General features: G+C 52.0%; 1 protein-coding gene across 1 annotated transcript; it reads left to right on the top strand.

Annotated features, from left to right (window-relative positions):
* Nucleotides 1-621: 621 nt before the first annotated feature.
* B3GNT7 (UDP-GlcNAc:betaGal beta-1,3-N-acetylglucosaminyltransferase 7) lies at nucleotides 622-12,207 on the top strand. The gene is made up of 2 exons (XM_003417915.4): nucleotides 622-702; nucleotides 2,700-12,207. The coding sequence occupies exons 1-2, from the start codon at nucleotides 692-694 to the stop codon at nucleotides 3,892-3,894; spliced, it is 1,206 nt and encodes a 401-aa protein (XP_003417963.1). The 5' UTR covers nucleotides 622-691; the 3' UTR covers nucleotides 3,895-12,207.
* Nucleotides 12,208-16,640: the final 4,433 nt, after the last annotated feature.

Here is a 16,640-nt window from a genome sequence, read left to right as displayed (position 1 = left end):
TGGTGGGGGAACCCCAGAGGTGGGGGGGGACCCCACGGGTGGGGGACCGCTGGGGTCACAGAGAAGGGTGGGGAGTGGGCTTTGCTCTCCCAGCCCCAGCTCTCGCAGGTCCGACCCCAGTGGCCTGTGGGTGTAAGAGGGAGTCTGTCTGGAAAGTGAGAAGGGGGAAAGGGTAGAAGGAGGTAGGGGGCAGGGGGACGAAAAGGAACCTCCTGTCTGCTTCTGCCCCCCACCCGGGAAAAGTCAGAGTGGGCCCAGAAGGGAATGGTGAGGCCCTGGGGGCGCGCGGGCGGGGCGGGAGTGGAGCGGGAACGTGGCGCGGCGCCCGGGAAGGGCCAGGGCCCGCGGGGAGGTCCCGACTCAGCCGGCTACTCAGAGTCCGGCCGGGGGACCTGGGGCGGTTCTGCGCGTCTCTAGAGCCTCGGGCTCCGCTTCGGAGAAATGGGGGCAGCCCGCGGCGGCCGGCCGGGGCGCGAAGGGGTTAACGCACCTGGGCGCCTGCCCCTGGGCCCCTCCCCAGCGGGGGAAGAGGAAAGTGGCCGCGGGGGCGCGGCCGGCCTCCGCCCCCGCCCCGCCCCCGCCCGCGTCCCTGCCACCCGCCATCCCCGCGCGCCCAGCTCGCCGCTCCGCAGTCCCCGCCGGCGGTCCCTGGAGCTGCCCCGCGCCCCGCTCGCAGCCCCGCCGGGCCGCCATGTCTCTGTGGTGAGTAAGGGGCTGGGGGCCCGGGACGGGGGTTCCCGGCTTCTCCCTCCAGCCCGAGCTGGGGGACACGCGGGCGGCTCTCGGGGACCGGGCTGCGCGCCGGGGTCTGGCCGGCCCCTGTGCCCCGGGCCGGCCGCCTCGCGCGGGCGGCGTCCGGAGATGCCCGCGTGCGCGGCGGCGGCACCCGCCTCTCCGCGCGGTGACCGCGGACTGTGCCCCGGGACCCGGAGGCCCCTCTCCCTGACCCACGTCCTGGGGTACCCAGACTCTCCTCCGGGGCCCTGGGTTTGGGGAGCCCGGGTCTCGCCGGCAGCGGGCGCCCACCTCCCATTCGGCCGCTCTCAGGGACCCCCGAGGGCCACCCACGTCCCGGGCGACCCCGACCTCCCGTCCCCTGTGGCTCTTCTGCCTCCAGAGAGGGAGCCCTGGCCACCGGCCTGGCCCTTGGCCCCCTCCTCCTCTTGCCTCCCCTGCGGGCATTTCTCTTCCTAATGGAGTGGGGTGGCCAGGTGGCACTGCCGGAGCAGAGGGACCGCTCCACGGCCCCCGGGGGTGCACCTCCTTGGTCCTGGTTCCGCGCCTGGCCTTGAGGGGCAACGCTGAAACCCCCACACCCGAAGCCCTCTGTTTTCTGCCCTGGAAAGGTCCTGCCTTGGCTTACAGCCCATGGAAGCACCTGAGGTAACCCGGTCTTCCTTCGCCCCAATGCACTGAAAACCTCAGGGCTGGATGGAAAAAATGTCGCTCGGTGGGCTCAGCCTTCACTCAGCCTGGATATCTGGGCCCTGCGAGCCCCCTGTCTTGAGGTCACCCCGGCTTCTCCACAGTTTCTTTCCTCCACTGCCCTGCACCTCCCCCTATGGAGGTCAGTGGCATCACCCTGAGGGCCAGGCACTCGCAGGCCACCATTTTCTGGCGGGCCCTTTCTCGGAGCCCTGAGCCCTCTGTCTCTAGAGGTGAGATCAGGGCAGGCTGCTCCCAGGGTGTGAGCTGAGGTGAGGGGGCCTGGAGGCCAGGGGCTCAAGCCTGGGCCGGGCCAGGGCGCCTGGCAGAGAGCTCCGATTTCTGCTTCTGGAATGGTCGGTCACCTGGGCAAGGAGGGTCCCTGGAGAGCTGGGGGTCAGAAAGTGTTCTCCTGGAGCAGTAGAACTGGGGGTGCCTTCTCTCCTAGTGGGACATTGAGGAGGAGGGGCAGTGGTCATGCTAGGGGAAGCCTGCTGCATTTCCAGGCCTTTGTCATCCATGAGGAAACCCTGGTGGTGCAGTGGTTAAACTCAATGGGGCGGTTCTACTCCGTCCTGTAGGGTCGCTATGAGTCGGGATTGACTTGACAGCACTGGGTTTGGTTTTTTTTTTTGATCATCCATGAGGACTATCGTCATTGTTGGGTCAGATGGGCCAGGGAGCGGGGTTCTTTAGGTCCCAAGCTAAGGCTGGCTTCCCTGTTCTGTCAGAGAATTTCTGAGCTCCCAGCTGCGGATAAGGTACTGTCTTTGCCCATCCCTGCCCCAATAGCCTAAGTTTGCACAGGGAAGTGAAAGTAAATGGGGAGTGCCTGTGCTGAGGGCAAGGTCAGAGGTCACCAACAGGAAGTCATCCCCATAGAGTCACAGGATCCCCGACTGCCAGGCACTGCATACAGCCCCCCAAATCTTGTGTTATGATTGCTATTTTGGTGAAGAAAAAATTAGGATTTGTAGAGGTTAAGTGAGATCCACTCAAAGTCATTTAGCTTGTAAGTGACAGGGCCAAGCAGCAGCCCAACTCCCCAGTGTAGTGTTTAAGCTCTGTGCTGTGTGGCCCCCCTGGCCCTTGAGGAGGGAGGCCTGGGAGGGGGTGCCAGGAAGCAGGACCCTCTTGCAGCTCAGGGGCCCCGGGACTTGGATCTGTCTCCAGGGTCCACTTAGTCATCTGGGGCCGACCAGCCTCTGTATAAGGGCTGCGGGGAGAGTCACAGGGGCTCAGCCCTTAGCTCTCTCCTCTGCTTCCCCCCATAGGAAGAAAACGGTCTACCGGAGTGTGTGCCTGTCCCTGGCCCTGCTGGTGGCCGTGACTGTGTTCCAGCGCAGTCTGACCCCCGGCCAGTTTCTGCAGGAGCACCCACCACCCACCTTGGAGCCACAGGAGGCCCAGAAGCTGACTGGACACCTGGTGAATCTTAATAGCTTCTGGAAGAGCCCAAAGGAAGTGGCCATCCCCACCCCTACAACCTCACAGGGGCCTAAGTTCTGGGACGTGATCACCACCAACTGCTCAGCCAATGTCAACTTGACCCACCAGGCGTGGTTCCGGGGCCTGGAGCCACACTTCCAGCAGTTTCTGCTCTATCGCCACTGCCGATACTTCCCCATGCTATTGAACCACCCGGAGAAGTGCAGGGGTGATGTTTACATGCTAGTGGTTGTCAAGTCGGTCATCACACAGCATGACCGCCGCGAGGCCATCCGCCAGACCTGGGGCCGTGAGCAGGAGGTGGCCGGCGGGAACGGTGGTGTGGTGCGAACCCTCTTTCTGCTGGGCACGGCCTCCAAACAGGAGGAACGGGCTCACTACCAACAGTTGCTGGCCTATGAGAACCGTCTCTATGGTGACATCCTGCAGTGGGACTTTCTTGACAGCTTCTTCAACCTGACCCTCAAGGAAATCCACTTCCTCAAGTGGCTTGACACCTTCTGCCCCAACGTCCACTTCATCTTCAAAGGCGACGATGACGTCTTTGTCAACCCCGCCAACCTGCTGGAGTTTCTGGCTGACCAGCAGCCCCACGAGAACCTGTTCGTGGGTGATGTGCTGCAGCACGCCCGGCCCATCCGCAGGAAGGACAACAAATACTACATCCCCACCGCCCTGTACAGCAAGGCCACCTACCCGCCCTACGCTGGCGGTGGCGGCTTCCTGATGGCTGGCAGCCTGGCCCGGCGCCTCCACTACGCCTGCGACACCCTGGAGCTCTACCCCATTGATGACGTCTTCCTGGGCATGTGCCTGGAGGTACTAGGCGTGAGGCCTGTGGCCCATGAGGGCTTCAAGACTTTTGGCATCTCCCGGAACCGAAACAGCCGCATGAACAAGGAGCCCTGCTTTTTCCGCTCCATGCTCGTGGTGCACAAGCTGCTGCCCCCCGAGCTACTGGCCATGTGGAGGCTGGTGCACGGCAACCTCACCTGCTCTCGCAAGCTCCAGGTGCTGTGACCCTGGCCAGGCCCCCAGAATAGGCCTGGGCACGTGCACTGGGGCTGGAGCCACAGTGCCGGGGAAGTAGACGGACTTTGGCCTGACATGCCGTTGGATGTGGTGGGGAGCAGATAGCTGAAGGAGCCCCACCCTATGTGAACACTTCCCAGAAAGTGAGGCCGAAGCCCAGAAACTGTTGGAATAGACTGGAGAAGGTCACTGGGGAGGCAGCCCTCCACCTGGGGCCCACTGCCTGGCCCCTCTGACCTGGGCTGAGCCTGGCCTCGGACAGGTCTGTGGCTGCCCTCGTATCCCCACCAAGATTCTGCTTCTGGGAAATGCCTCAGTCTCCCCGCAGAGCCCGGCTTGGAGTAGCGGTCTTTCAGGAGAAGCTCAGCCCTGTGCAGGCTCACAGGCTGCCCACAATCCCCTTGGTCTCCTGGGAGATGGTGCCTTGGAAGCCCCTTGGAACACCTGGCTTCACTCCTGGCTGTGTCCTTGGATGCCCCACCTGCCCCCTGCCCCTGGAAGGCACAACAGCCACTCTGACTACCTCAGCGCTCCTCAGAACCTCGGGACAGGCTGCATCCCTCTCCGTCCCACCCCGACGCAGGGCAGAAGAGCAGCGCTCTGGCCCCCACAGTCCAGGTGTTGCCTGACCCCCCACCCAAACTGCACGGCCCTCCTGCAGCCTCCCTCCCCACCGAGGCCCAGCTCCCTGGCCGGAAACCAGTCGGTTTGGCCCTGGAAGTGGACATTCTTCTCTCACTGTGAAGTTTTATTTATGAAGAATTTGAAGGAAGAAGGCTCCATGCCTCAGGAGGTGGTGGTCATCCCCCTGACCCTTCCTGCCGTATTATAATAGATGCCACCTCCCTCCACCACACCCACAGCACCCTCACACCCCCTCCAGTGCCCTCCCCTGCCTGCACCCCCCACTTCTCCAGGGCCTGGACACACCAGCGTTTGCCTCTGAAGGGATGGGGCTCAGGCCCAGGATCCATAGGAGTGGACGCAGAAGGATGCCACTTCCTATCTCGGCGCAGTCACTTGGGTAAAAGTCAAGGCCTCCCCTCTGTTTTCTCAATAAAAGGGAACTGTGGTTTTTTCTGCTGTGACACTTCCTGTTCCAGACCCATGGAGGGCCCAAATGGGACCCAAGATGCCTGAAGACACAGCTTGTGCCTTCTTGTTCCTGGCTGGGGGTATACAAGGACCCTGGGAGGAGGCCCCTGGGCAAGGTCTTACCCATTGCCGTCCAACTCACACTGACACTATAGGACAGAGTAGACCTGCCCCACAGAGTTTTCCAAAGAGCATGATGGATTCGAACTGCTGACCTTTCTGGTCAATAGCTGTAGCTCTTAACCACTACACCACCAGAGTTTCCAAGCAAGGCCTTTAAGGGAGCATTAAAGTGGAGGCCACAGGGTCCAGGCAAGGAAGGTACCCCCTCCCTCATGCCCCATCCCCAAAGGGTAGCTGAGGCTCTGGCCCAAGCATGGACCATGTATCCCTTGGAGGTCCTACCCACAGCTGCAGAGAGCAGGGTCCGAGGTGACAGGAGGCCGTGTATGACTTGGCTCAATACAGTGGGTAGATTAGGTGGGCAGGGGCTGATTGGCTCTGATGGGATGTGATATCCAGGGCCGAGGGGGGCCTTGGTCTGAGCTGCTTACCTCCAGGTGGGGGAGGGCAGTTGCCCCAGGAACTCCCTGCCTGCACCCAGGAGGCACCCCAGAGTGTGGGAGATGCCCCCAGAGAGTCACCCACTTGTTAACGTCTACCCTGGGCCCCTCCAGGTGGGAGATGGGAGTGACAGGGTCCTAACATAAGGCAGCTTCTTGGCGCTTAGAGATCCCACTGCCTGGGGCCACGGCCTCCTCCGAGAAGGAAAGGGGGCTGCACTGCAGCTTTTTTTTCCTCCCCAGCACAGGCCGTCCCTCCCTCACCTCTTCTCGCCCTTGGCACTCGCTATGTCGTTTGTGGGGCCCGGTGCAAATGACAGGAGTCCTGGTGGCACAGTGGCTAAAGCACTCAACTGCTAACCAAAAAGTCAGCGATTGGAACCCACCAGACTACAGGGGAAAGATGTGGCAGCCTGCCTCTGCAAAGATCACAGCCTCGGAAACCCTATGGGGCGGTTCTGCTCTGTCCTATAGGGTCACTGTGAATCAGAATAGACTGGACCACAATGGTTTGGTTTGGTTTTTAGTGCAAAACGAAAATGTAGGGGCCCAGGTTAAAAAAGTCAAGAATTTTTAGATGGTGACAGCAGAACATTAACTCCAGCAAGTGGGGGCGGGGAGCTTCCCAGGCGAGGCCCAGTGACTGCGCTGGACGCACACACCCTAGATGCCAGCCCGGTTCTTTCTGCCTCGTCCTCAGGAGCCTGACCATGGACGCAGAGTTGGGGCTGTGTTCTCAGAGCTGTGTGCAAAGGGCCGGAGGGGAGGGAGTTAGTGGTGTTTCTGCTGCTGAAAGGAGTGACTGGGGCTAGGGTGTGGGAAGGAGGGGGGCTGGGAGGGGCAGGAGGCTGAGGCTCTGGTTGTGTGCTGGCCTTAGGAGGGAGCAGTGACCCGCGGCACCCTTTGCGTCTCCAGTTGGGCCACGTGGAGGCAGCACATTCCCTTCAAGGTCAGGATAGCTCAGAGGCAGACTCCCTCAGCTTCTGCTCAGGGGGGCCTTGGACCAGGCCAGGGCTGGCCAAGATGGCCGGGCAAGGGGGGTGTCAGGAGGCCACGGGGCACAGGGTGGGGAGAAGGCTCCTGGCAGTGCACCTTGAAGGAGGAGTGAGCACTTAAATGAGGTGGAAAGGAAGGGAGGGACAGTTCCAGGTCCAGGACATGTTCACAAGCCCAGGGCAGCCTAGTGGGGACAGAGCATTGGGAATGAACAGGGCTGGGCCGGCCTGGTGAAAAAAGAGCGGCCGGCGCAGGGAGCTCCAACACTCCTGCCAGCACTGAGGGGCGTCACGGCTTCCACGGCAGTCCAGAAACAAGATCAGGTGGGACCTTAGAAACATGTCCTCACCCCCAGTCCCCATATGGGGCGTGCGGAAAGCGGCCAGTTCAGGCCTGCGTGCCCAGGTCAGGCTGGGACCATGGCCCAAGGCTTCCCACCCCTGCCCCCAGCTCCTCTGTAGCAGGAGAGAAACTCCCGGAAAGAAGAGGCTGGTGCCTGCCCACCCTAAAGCAGCCCGTCCAGAGAATACCCAGGCCCAGATGTGACCCCAGCTGACTGCTGCCCTCAGCCAACTCCTGGCTGGGCCGGGCCCTTCCACTCACTCAGCTGGCCCTTGTTCCCCCAGGCTGCCTAGGAGTGACCTGGGTCCCCAGCCTCCTCAATCCAGGCTGCCCCTGAAGACAGCCCTGACCTTTCAGAGGTGTGTTGCTGATTCTTAGAAGCCGTGGTGGCACAAGAGGTTAATGTGCTCAGCTGTTAACTGAAAGGCCGGCGTTCAGAACCCACCAGCTGCTCCTCAGGAGGAAGGTGTGGCAGTCTGCTTCCGTAAAGATTTACAGCCTTGGAAACCCTATGGTGCAGTTCTGTTCTGTCCTATAGAGTGGTCATGAGTCCCCAGAAGTGGATATGGGGTTGTTATTGCTGATCATTATGGCAAACAGGCTCAAGGTTCATCTGGACATTCCAGAACCTTTAGAAACTTATGGTCTTGTTTCCAGTGAAAATGATAACAACAATCACCATTTTATGGAGCACATATAATATGCTGGCACTGTGCTAAGTCATTAACACATGTAATCGGTATGACCTGCCTCCTTAACTCAGCATACAAATAAGTTTTCATTTTAATTTTTCTCACTGATTACTCGAGTCCCTCATGTACCCTTATTGGCAGGAAATCCAATACCATCCTCTTAGCGCCCACTCACTCCCAAAGTGTCCAAGAACTTCAGGGGCTCACTTCAAAAAGTCTGTTCTTTAGAAAATCTGAAAGTAGCCCTTACTTCTCACTCCACAGAGCGGCGATGTTGCACATGGGCCCTGCACAGTCCTGTTACCCTTTCTGGTCCAGGTTCCTGTACAGCCACCAGCGAAGCCAAAGTTTTCCTTCTCTTAGTCACCCTCACAAGCTCACCAATCTTCCCCCCAAAATAGCAGCATGTTAGGGTGCTGGGTCCTAGGGTTCCCAGTCGGCTGGAGGAATCCCACAAACTCAGATTCTCTCTATCCTCTTTGTGAAGTGACTTTCCAAGCCTTGAAGCCCTTTCCTGGCGGTAGATTTTAGTCAGTCCTTAACCTGATATTGGGGAGCAGGTGGTGGGATGGTTTTCAAGCTCTTTCCTTCCTAAAGACCCTGGGCTTCGTATGCAAATTGTTTACCTCCTCTGCCACCAGCTCTGCATTCCACGGGGCCTCGAGAAGAGTAGCCTTTGTCAGGTCACAACAGGCTCTGTTCCACTCTTCCCCTGGAGCAATGGGTGTCTACCTGGCCACATTTACATAACTAAAGGGGACCACTGAAAGGATTCTACCCTTAACAAAGAAAGCCTGTTCTGAGGTGGCTCTGTCCACCTAAGCTGAGAAGGTACCTGGAGAGGAAGCTTCTGGAATCCTGTTTATATATACACCACACCACATTCACAGGAAGAAATGACGGCTCCCAGAAGAATCACACCACTATTATGTGACAGGGCAAGAGTTTGAACTCGGGGCTCTGTCCCTGGGGAACATTCTCCTAACTCACCCTATTGTCTTCTCAGAACTTCAACCTTCCTCTTCCCTTTTTCCTTAGCAGAAACTTCATGTGGGTTTGTTGTTTTTGGCTTTTTTTTTTGCCCGGAAGCCCAAAGGTCAGAAAAATGTTATATCCAATGAGTGACTTGAAATTTGGTATTTTGGTGATTGGGGAAGAGCCTAGTGGTATTAGCTGAGTCGGAATCAGTGCCTCTCAACAACAGTGGCGTAGCACTGTAAGAAAATTAGCTGTTTCCTAGATACTTAAAATGCTGTGTAGAAAAATATTTTGCATTTCAGTGAAGATCTGCCATCCTTTTATAGCTCATCCTCGGGCTGTGGGACTGGGGCCTTGTTCATTGTCTCAGAGCTTTTGTACCTCTTTGTGAATTGCAAGTACTGATGGATATGCAAACTCTGTCTGGTCCCCCTAGAGCTTCCGTGGACTCCTCTCCCCCCTGTGGAAAAACCAGTTTTGCCTCCATTTGCAATTCAATTCCCTTACTCCAGATAAATTTGTGCTTTTTGACTTTTCCTTTGACCCGGTTTATAGCCTCTGCTTGCCTCTCCTGTCCTTAAATAAATTCTTTGACACGTTCCTTTTCACATCTGTATGAATCATGAATTCGCCTTTTTCTGAAAATTCTCTTGTAACTACCGCTATTTTCTTAAAACGAACACAGGTAGAATGCAATTTTTGCATACATGTCTAACACAAAACTTGATTCTTGGAATAAATGTAGGTCCTTCAAAAATGAAAGTAAAATAGAAAGCCCAACCCTTACCGGAGGGGCTCAGCCCTCTTGCTTGTCTGAAACCCCAGAAGGTTTTCATAAATGCTTTTGTCCAGGCTCCACCCCAAACGGCTTAAGCCGGGATCTCTACGGGTGGGCTCGCCACTCCCTCCCCGGTGACTCCGGAGGGGGGACCTGCCGGCCCGGCCAAGGCTCACGGGCGCCTCCGTGTAGCAGGTGACCTGTTGGGAATCGCCTTGCGCTTTGTTCCTGGAGCGACCGGGTCCGAGAGGAATGACCGGAATTCCTGCCCCTGCCCCCCAGGTTGGGCAGCTTCTGAATCTCCCGGGCGCTTTCTGTCTCCAAGGGCTTGAAAGGAGCTGGGTGGATGTGGGCACCCGAAGGTGGTCAGCTCACCCACCCACCGAGACCCAGAGGCCATCGGGGACCGGCCTTGAGCTTCACTGTCCAGGGCTGAGGGGCTAGCCTCGTGTGTTTAGGGGGTGGAACCGCGGATCCCGGGGCCTGGGTCTGCGCCCCGAGCAGGGCTACCTCCACGCGGGACCTACAGGCGAGCCCTTGCGCCGGGCCGAGGGGGACGCGATGCCCCCACGAAGAGCCAGGGCTCGGGGCCGGCAGGAGGCTGAAGGCGTCCCCGTCCCCGCGCAAGCCCAGGAGGGTGCAGGGAGCGCCCCCTGCCAACCATGGTGGGACATCGCGACGATGTGGCGGAAGGGGGACGACTGGAGCAGGCTGTATGAAATCTGTCAAGTTTTCTTTGTTTGTACCCCAAGTCGTACATGCGACAGAAGGGTGTGTGTGCCACAAAAATCCTGGTGGGCTAGCAGGAATTGTTTCCTGGTACTGGGATTCGAGGAGGGGGGTGGTTATTCTTTTCTTTCAGCTTAGCTCTGTATGAAAGGTTTTCTACTCTGAGCACATATCTCTAAGTTGAGGCCTAAAGTTTAGCACTAAATAGTGCTCCAAGACCCGAACAGATGTGATGGCCTCAGAGGAGTGAGGTGGCAAGAAGAACTGCCCCATAGGGTTTTCTTGGCTCGAATCTTTCTGGAAGCAAATGGCCAGGCCTTTCTTCCACAGTGCCACCGGGTGGATTTGAACTGCCAACTTTGAACAGTCCGGGGCAAAATGTTTGTGGCACCTGGGGACCTCCTTTATGAACCTAGAACAGATTTAATCGACAAAAATTAAATAAAGATATTAAAGACCGAAACACTGTCATGAATAAGGTTGAACCAAAGACCTAGTCAAACTGTCTACCAAAAACGGCTTGTACCTTACTTTTGCACATGAAGTCTTTAACCCAAATGTGTATTAGGAAGAAAGAAAACACACCTCTCAAAGCAGAAATTGAAGAGGCCAAGCTCTACATTCATGACACGGTAAACCAGAAATTAGCCATAAAAGTAAACCAGACAATGAGAACAATGACAAAAATCTTAGCCTCTTTCTTAAACAATGCTGAGTCAAAGAGAAAACAAAAAATACAATGGCTTGTTATTGTGCAGTTGGGAATACCCACATAATTATATTTTGGGGGACAATGCCACTTGAGGGCATTACGACTTCATGGGGTGTTACATGTTAGTTAGGCCTTGGCCCTAAAGCTGTGGCTGCTAACACTGAAATTTAACAACTTTGAATGTTTTCATTATTGTAAGTGTAAATGGAAAAGTTTCAACCTGGAGGCACTCATGTCAGACATAAGAGTGGTGGGGCCAACATGCATTTCCGGGAAACACAAGGTCAGGATGCAAACCATTTGGGAAGAACACGTCAAAATGTGAACCGTCTGTTCCCGGAAGGAAACGTGTTCCTGACTACAGTCATGTATGCATAATAACCAGGTGGTAACCAGGGCTTCCAACCCAACTGGCTCATTCCACCCCAGATGTACTGAATCAGAATCTACATTTTAACGAGATCCCCAGGTGATTCTTATGTATAACTTCCTGGGAACTTGTTAGAAATACAAATTCTCAGCAGGGGTTTGAACTGGATCAAACGGGTTTGAAGCCTGTCCTAAGGTAAAATCAGGACAAAGTGATGGCAAAGCAAAAAGAAAGATTTTACTCGGCATATGTTCCAAGAGGCAAAAGTGGGAAAATGGACAAACATGCCACCAGAGCCTGTAGTCCAAGGAACATTATACGATCATCAGTATATATTAACATCACAAACGGTTAAAATCATTGAAAGCTTCACCTTTTCACAAATTGGCTAAAAACTGCCAAATCACTGTGATTCTACATTTTGAATTGTCTTTCTTAATAATCATTGGTACAGGTTTCAGTAAGACAGAAGGGTCTTCATTGGTCCAACAAATCTTACTATTTACTAAATGCTAATAGAAAAAGGTACAAGTAGAAAGTAAGCAGGTCTTTTGTGCTGTTTATGATTTGTTTGTGTGGAAGATGCCCTAAATGATGTTTTCCAAGATTGTCCTAGCTCTTGTTTTTATACCTCAGACCCCAGTTGATGTGTCCTTGTGAGTCCTTGTGAGCCCTTATCAGCTGTCCTGAGTCCAGCTCTCCTGGGTCACTTTCTTTATATTTAAGAACAGGGAATAATGGCTCCAATATTATCTCCTAAATCAAAGCCCTGGTGGTAACTCTCTCCTTCCTAGCCAAGTGGCCGACCAATACATTTCAAAGGACTTCAAGTTGAAGTTGACCTGAAAGGTAAGGTGCTTTGTATTTTCATTTAGATCTGTCCGGCTCGAGCTGTATTATTACTCAATAAAACTTCTTTTCTTTCACTCCTAACAGAATATGAGATTTTCTTCTTTGACAAACGATAAATGCAAATAAGCATGCTAATGTTTCAACTCAAAATTTTATTAAAAATTTTTCGTTGTTGTTAGTACTGTGAGGGGGAGGGGGAGAGCTTGCACTTAGGAAGAGGAAGAGCCAGGGGTGGTGACATTCCTCAATAAGACAATCCCTACAAAGGAAGAGACAGGGGGTGGCGACGTTCCTCAATAAGATGGTCCCTATATAGTTAAACTTTTAGCCAAGGAAATGATCTTTACAGGGGTCTTCGATTTGATAAAATCCTTAACTTGATAAAGTCCCTAACTCAAAAAGATCCCTCACGTGGTAATTAAACCTTAAGCCGAAGAAAAGGTCTTCATAGGGGGTTCCTGTCCTGGCTTTTAAATGTTAACAGAGACAAATGAGAGACTAGAAGAATATAAAACCCTAAGAAAAGGACTATCTGGGCACTCAGGTTCTTTCTCTACCTGAATAGCCTGCTTGATGCTTCCTAGTCAAGTGTACTTTTACTACTAACCCTCTGCTTGCTAATAAACCTCCCTTGCTTGGCACTATTTGTCTCAGGGTTTGAATTCTTTACTACACCGAAGACAAGAACCAAGGCCATTCTCCTGTAACAGTACCACTGAGTCAGCTCTGACTCATAGCAACCTTACTTACAACAGAACTAAACATCGCCTGGTCTGGCCCCATCCTCACAATTGTGGATGTATTTGAGCACATTGTTGAAGCCACTGTGTCCATCTCGTTGAGGGTCTCTCTCTTCTTTGCTGACCTTTTACTTTACCAAACATGATGTCCTTCTCCAGTGATTGGTTCCTCCTGATGACATGTCCAAAGTAAGCAAGAAGAGGTCTTGCCATCCTCGTTCTAAGGAGCATTCTGGCTGTACATCCTCCAAGAGTGATGATAAGAACTTTAAAATAGTCTAAAACGAAACAACCCAATCAAAAAGTGAGCAAAGGATAGGAACACGCACTTCACTAAAGAAGATATTCAGGCAGCTAACAGATACATGAGAAAATGCTCTCGATCATTAGCCATTAGAGAAATGCAAATTAAAACTACGATGAGATTCCATCTCACTCCAACAAGACTGGCATTAATACAAAAAACACAAAATAATAAATGTTGGAGAGGCTGCAGAGAGATTGGAACTCTTATACACAGCTGGTGGGAATGTAAAATGGTACAACCACTTTGGAAATCTATCTGGGGTTTTCTTAAAAAGTTAGAAATAGAACTACCATACAACCCAGAAATCCCACTCCTTGGAATATACCCTAGAGAAATAAGAGCCTTTACACGAACAGATATATGCACACCCATGTTTATTGTAGCACTGTTTACAATAGCAAAAAGCTGGAAGCAACCAAGGTGTCCATGAACGGATGAATGGGTAAATAAATTGTGGTATATTCACACAATGGAATACTACGCATCGGTAAAGAACAGTGACGAATCTGTGAAACATTTCATAACGTGGAGGAACCTGGAAGGCATTATGCTGGGTGAAATTAGTCAGAGGCAAAAGGACAAATATTGTATAAGACCACTATTATAAGATCTTGAGAAATAGTATAAACTGAGAAGAACATATTCTTTTGTGGTTACGAGAGGGGGGAGGGAGGGAGGGTGGGAGAGAGTTATTTACTGATTAGTTAGTAGATAAGAACTACTTTACGTGAAGGGAAGGACAATACTCAATACAGGGAAGGTCAGCTCAACTGGACTAGACCAAAAGCAAAGAAGTTTCTGGGATAAACTGAATGCTTCGAAGGTCAGCGGAGCAAGGGCAGGGGTTTGGGGACCATGGTTTAAGGGGACTTCTAAGTCAATTGGCAAAATAATTCTATTATGAAAACATTCTGCATCTCACTTTGAAGTGTGGCGTCTGGGGTCTTAAATGCTAACAAGCGGCCATCTAAGATGCATCAATTGGTCTCAACCCACCTGGATTAAAGGAGAATGAAGAACACCAAAGTCACACGATAACTATGAGCCCAAGAGACAGAAAGAGCCACATGAACTAGAGACTTACATCATCCTGAGACCAGAAAAACTAGATGGTGCCCGGCCACAACTGAGGACTGCCCTGACAGGGAACACAACAGAGAACCCCTGAGGGAGCAGGAGAACAGTGGGATGCAGACCCCAAATTCTCATAAAAAGAGCAGACTTAATGGTCTGACTGAGACTAGAAGAATCCCGGCGGTCATGGTCCCCAAACCTTCTGTTGGCCCAGGACAGGAACCATTCCCAAAGACAACTCATCAGACATGAAAGGGACTGGACAGTGGGTAGGAGAGAGATGCTGATGAAGAGTGAGCTACTTGTATCAAGTGGACACTTCAGACTGTGTTGGCATCACCTGTCTGGAGGGGAGATGGGAGGGTAGAGAGGGTTAGAAACTGGCCAAACGGTCACAAAAGGAGAGACTGGAAGGAGGGAGCGGGCTGACTCATTAGGGGGAGAGTAAATGGGAGTATGTAGTAAGGTGTATATAAGCTTATATGTGACAGACTGACTTGATTTGCAAACTTTCACTTAAAGCACAATAAAAATTATTTAAAAAAAAAAAAAAGATTGCTGAGTTGGAATCAATTGACAGCAGTGGGTTTGGGTAATATAACCCCAATCCCAAACCCAGCAAAAGAGCCCAGCTAAATTACCCTTGACTCTGGCAAACTACATATAGCCAGATCTTCCCTCAGCTCACTTCCTTCTGAGTTCTCACCAGAATTGTCTTTGATGTCCATAATTCCACCAACAGTCTCTTCAAGGCAATCTTAAAACTCTTCCAGCTTCTATCCAGTCACAGTTTCAAAACTGCTTCCACAACCGTCATCCTGCCTTGTTGTTATCCACTATTGAGTAGACCCCTGACTTAGCGTGATACCATGCACAAGGGAGTAAAACTCTGTCTCTTCTTTTTCTTTTTTTTTTTTTGGACAGCATTAGTGAAGAATAATTGACCTACAATAGATTCTACGTATTTAAAATATACAATTTGATAAGTTCTGACATATGCATACACCGGGGAAATCACCACCACAATCAAGACAGGGAATATATCCATCGTCCCCAAATTTCCTTGTGCCCCTTTATGATCCATCTCTCCTCCTCCTTGCCTCTTTCTCCCCACCTCCCTGGCTCCCAGGCAACCCTGATCTGCTTTCTGTCACTATAAATCTGTTTGGATTTTCTAGAATTTTATATAAATGGGATCATACATACAGTAGATAGGACTTTTTTGTCTATCAGCATGACTATTTTAAGTCATCCATATTGTGTGTAGCAATAGTTCTTTTTCATTGCTGAGTGGTACTTCATTGTATGGATATACTACAGTTTCTTTTATCCATTCATCTGTTGATGGATACTTGGGTTGTTTCCAGTTTGGGGATATTAGAAATAAAACTTCTATGAGCATTAGTGTACAAATCTTTGCATGGATTTTTCTCTTGTGTAAATACCTAGGAGTAGAATGGCTGTCTTAGCCTGGATTCTCTAGTAAAGCATATAAATATCTACAGAGAGAGATTTACATCAAGGAAATGGCTCCCACAGTTGTAGAGGCTGGAACATCCCAAATCCATGGGTCAGGCTGGAGGCTTCTCCTGATTCATGTAGCCGCAGTGGCTGGTGAACCCAGTATTGGTAGGTCAGACAGCAGGGCTCTTGCTCACAGGCTGTGAAGACCGACGAATCCCAAAATTGGCAGGCGAGGCAACAGGTAAGCTCCTAGGTCAAGTTCCAAGAACTAGATATCAGATGAACAGGAGCCGGCTGCAGCATCCAAAGTAACCTAAAGCCTGCAAGCCTTGGCAGAGAGTCCACTTATATTCAATGCAGACCACAGCCCCATGGAAACTCCCTTTCAACTGATTGGCAGATTCTATCATGGAGGTGATTACATTATATCAAATCTCATCATGGAAGTAATCACAACATCATTCAACTGCCAAACTACATCATAACTGCCAAACCACTGAGAATCATGGCCCAGACAAGTTGGCAAACAACCTTAAAGATTGCGGTACACCCCTTGTCAACTTGACACCTGTACACATCTTAAACCATACACAATCTCTCAAAAAAGACAATTATAAAGTCATACTTGCACCTAAAAAGATACAATGAACACACGTACAACCAAAAATGTACTAGCCCCGCTTACATCTTATACTTTATAAGTGAAGGAAACAAAAATAGGCGATGCACACATACAAGGCAGAAATACTCAGAACAATTACAGTCCTCCATGTCTGCAACTGGTCACATAGTCGTAACTGGTATTTAGAGCTACCTTCTTTTACCATCATTCTGTATTCCCTTTGCCCTCAGCAAGCACCTTAGCTGGTTGTGGTTTTTTCCCTGGTGGGGTGACCCAAACCTTCATTCCTGAAGGATTTGGACCATTAACAGTCATGTCAGAATTGTGTTGCTGTAGTTTTCCATTGATTTTGATCACAGGACATGTTAGGACTAAGAGACGCCCGAAGAGATCCCCCGCATTCCAGACATACTCTTCATT

This window comes from Loxodonta africana, chromosome 6, assembly GCF_030014295.1.
Source record: "Loxodonta africana isolate mLoxAfr1 chromosome 6, mLoxAfr1.hap2, whole genome shotgun sequence".
Taxonomy (NCBI): Eukaryota; Metazoa; Chordata; class Mammalia; order Proboscidea; family Elephantidae; genus Loxodonta; species Loxodonta africana.
The sequence above is the reverse complement of the archived record's forward strand: the minus strand, read 5'-3'. Positions and strand labels throughout refer to the sequence as shown.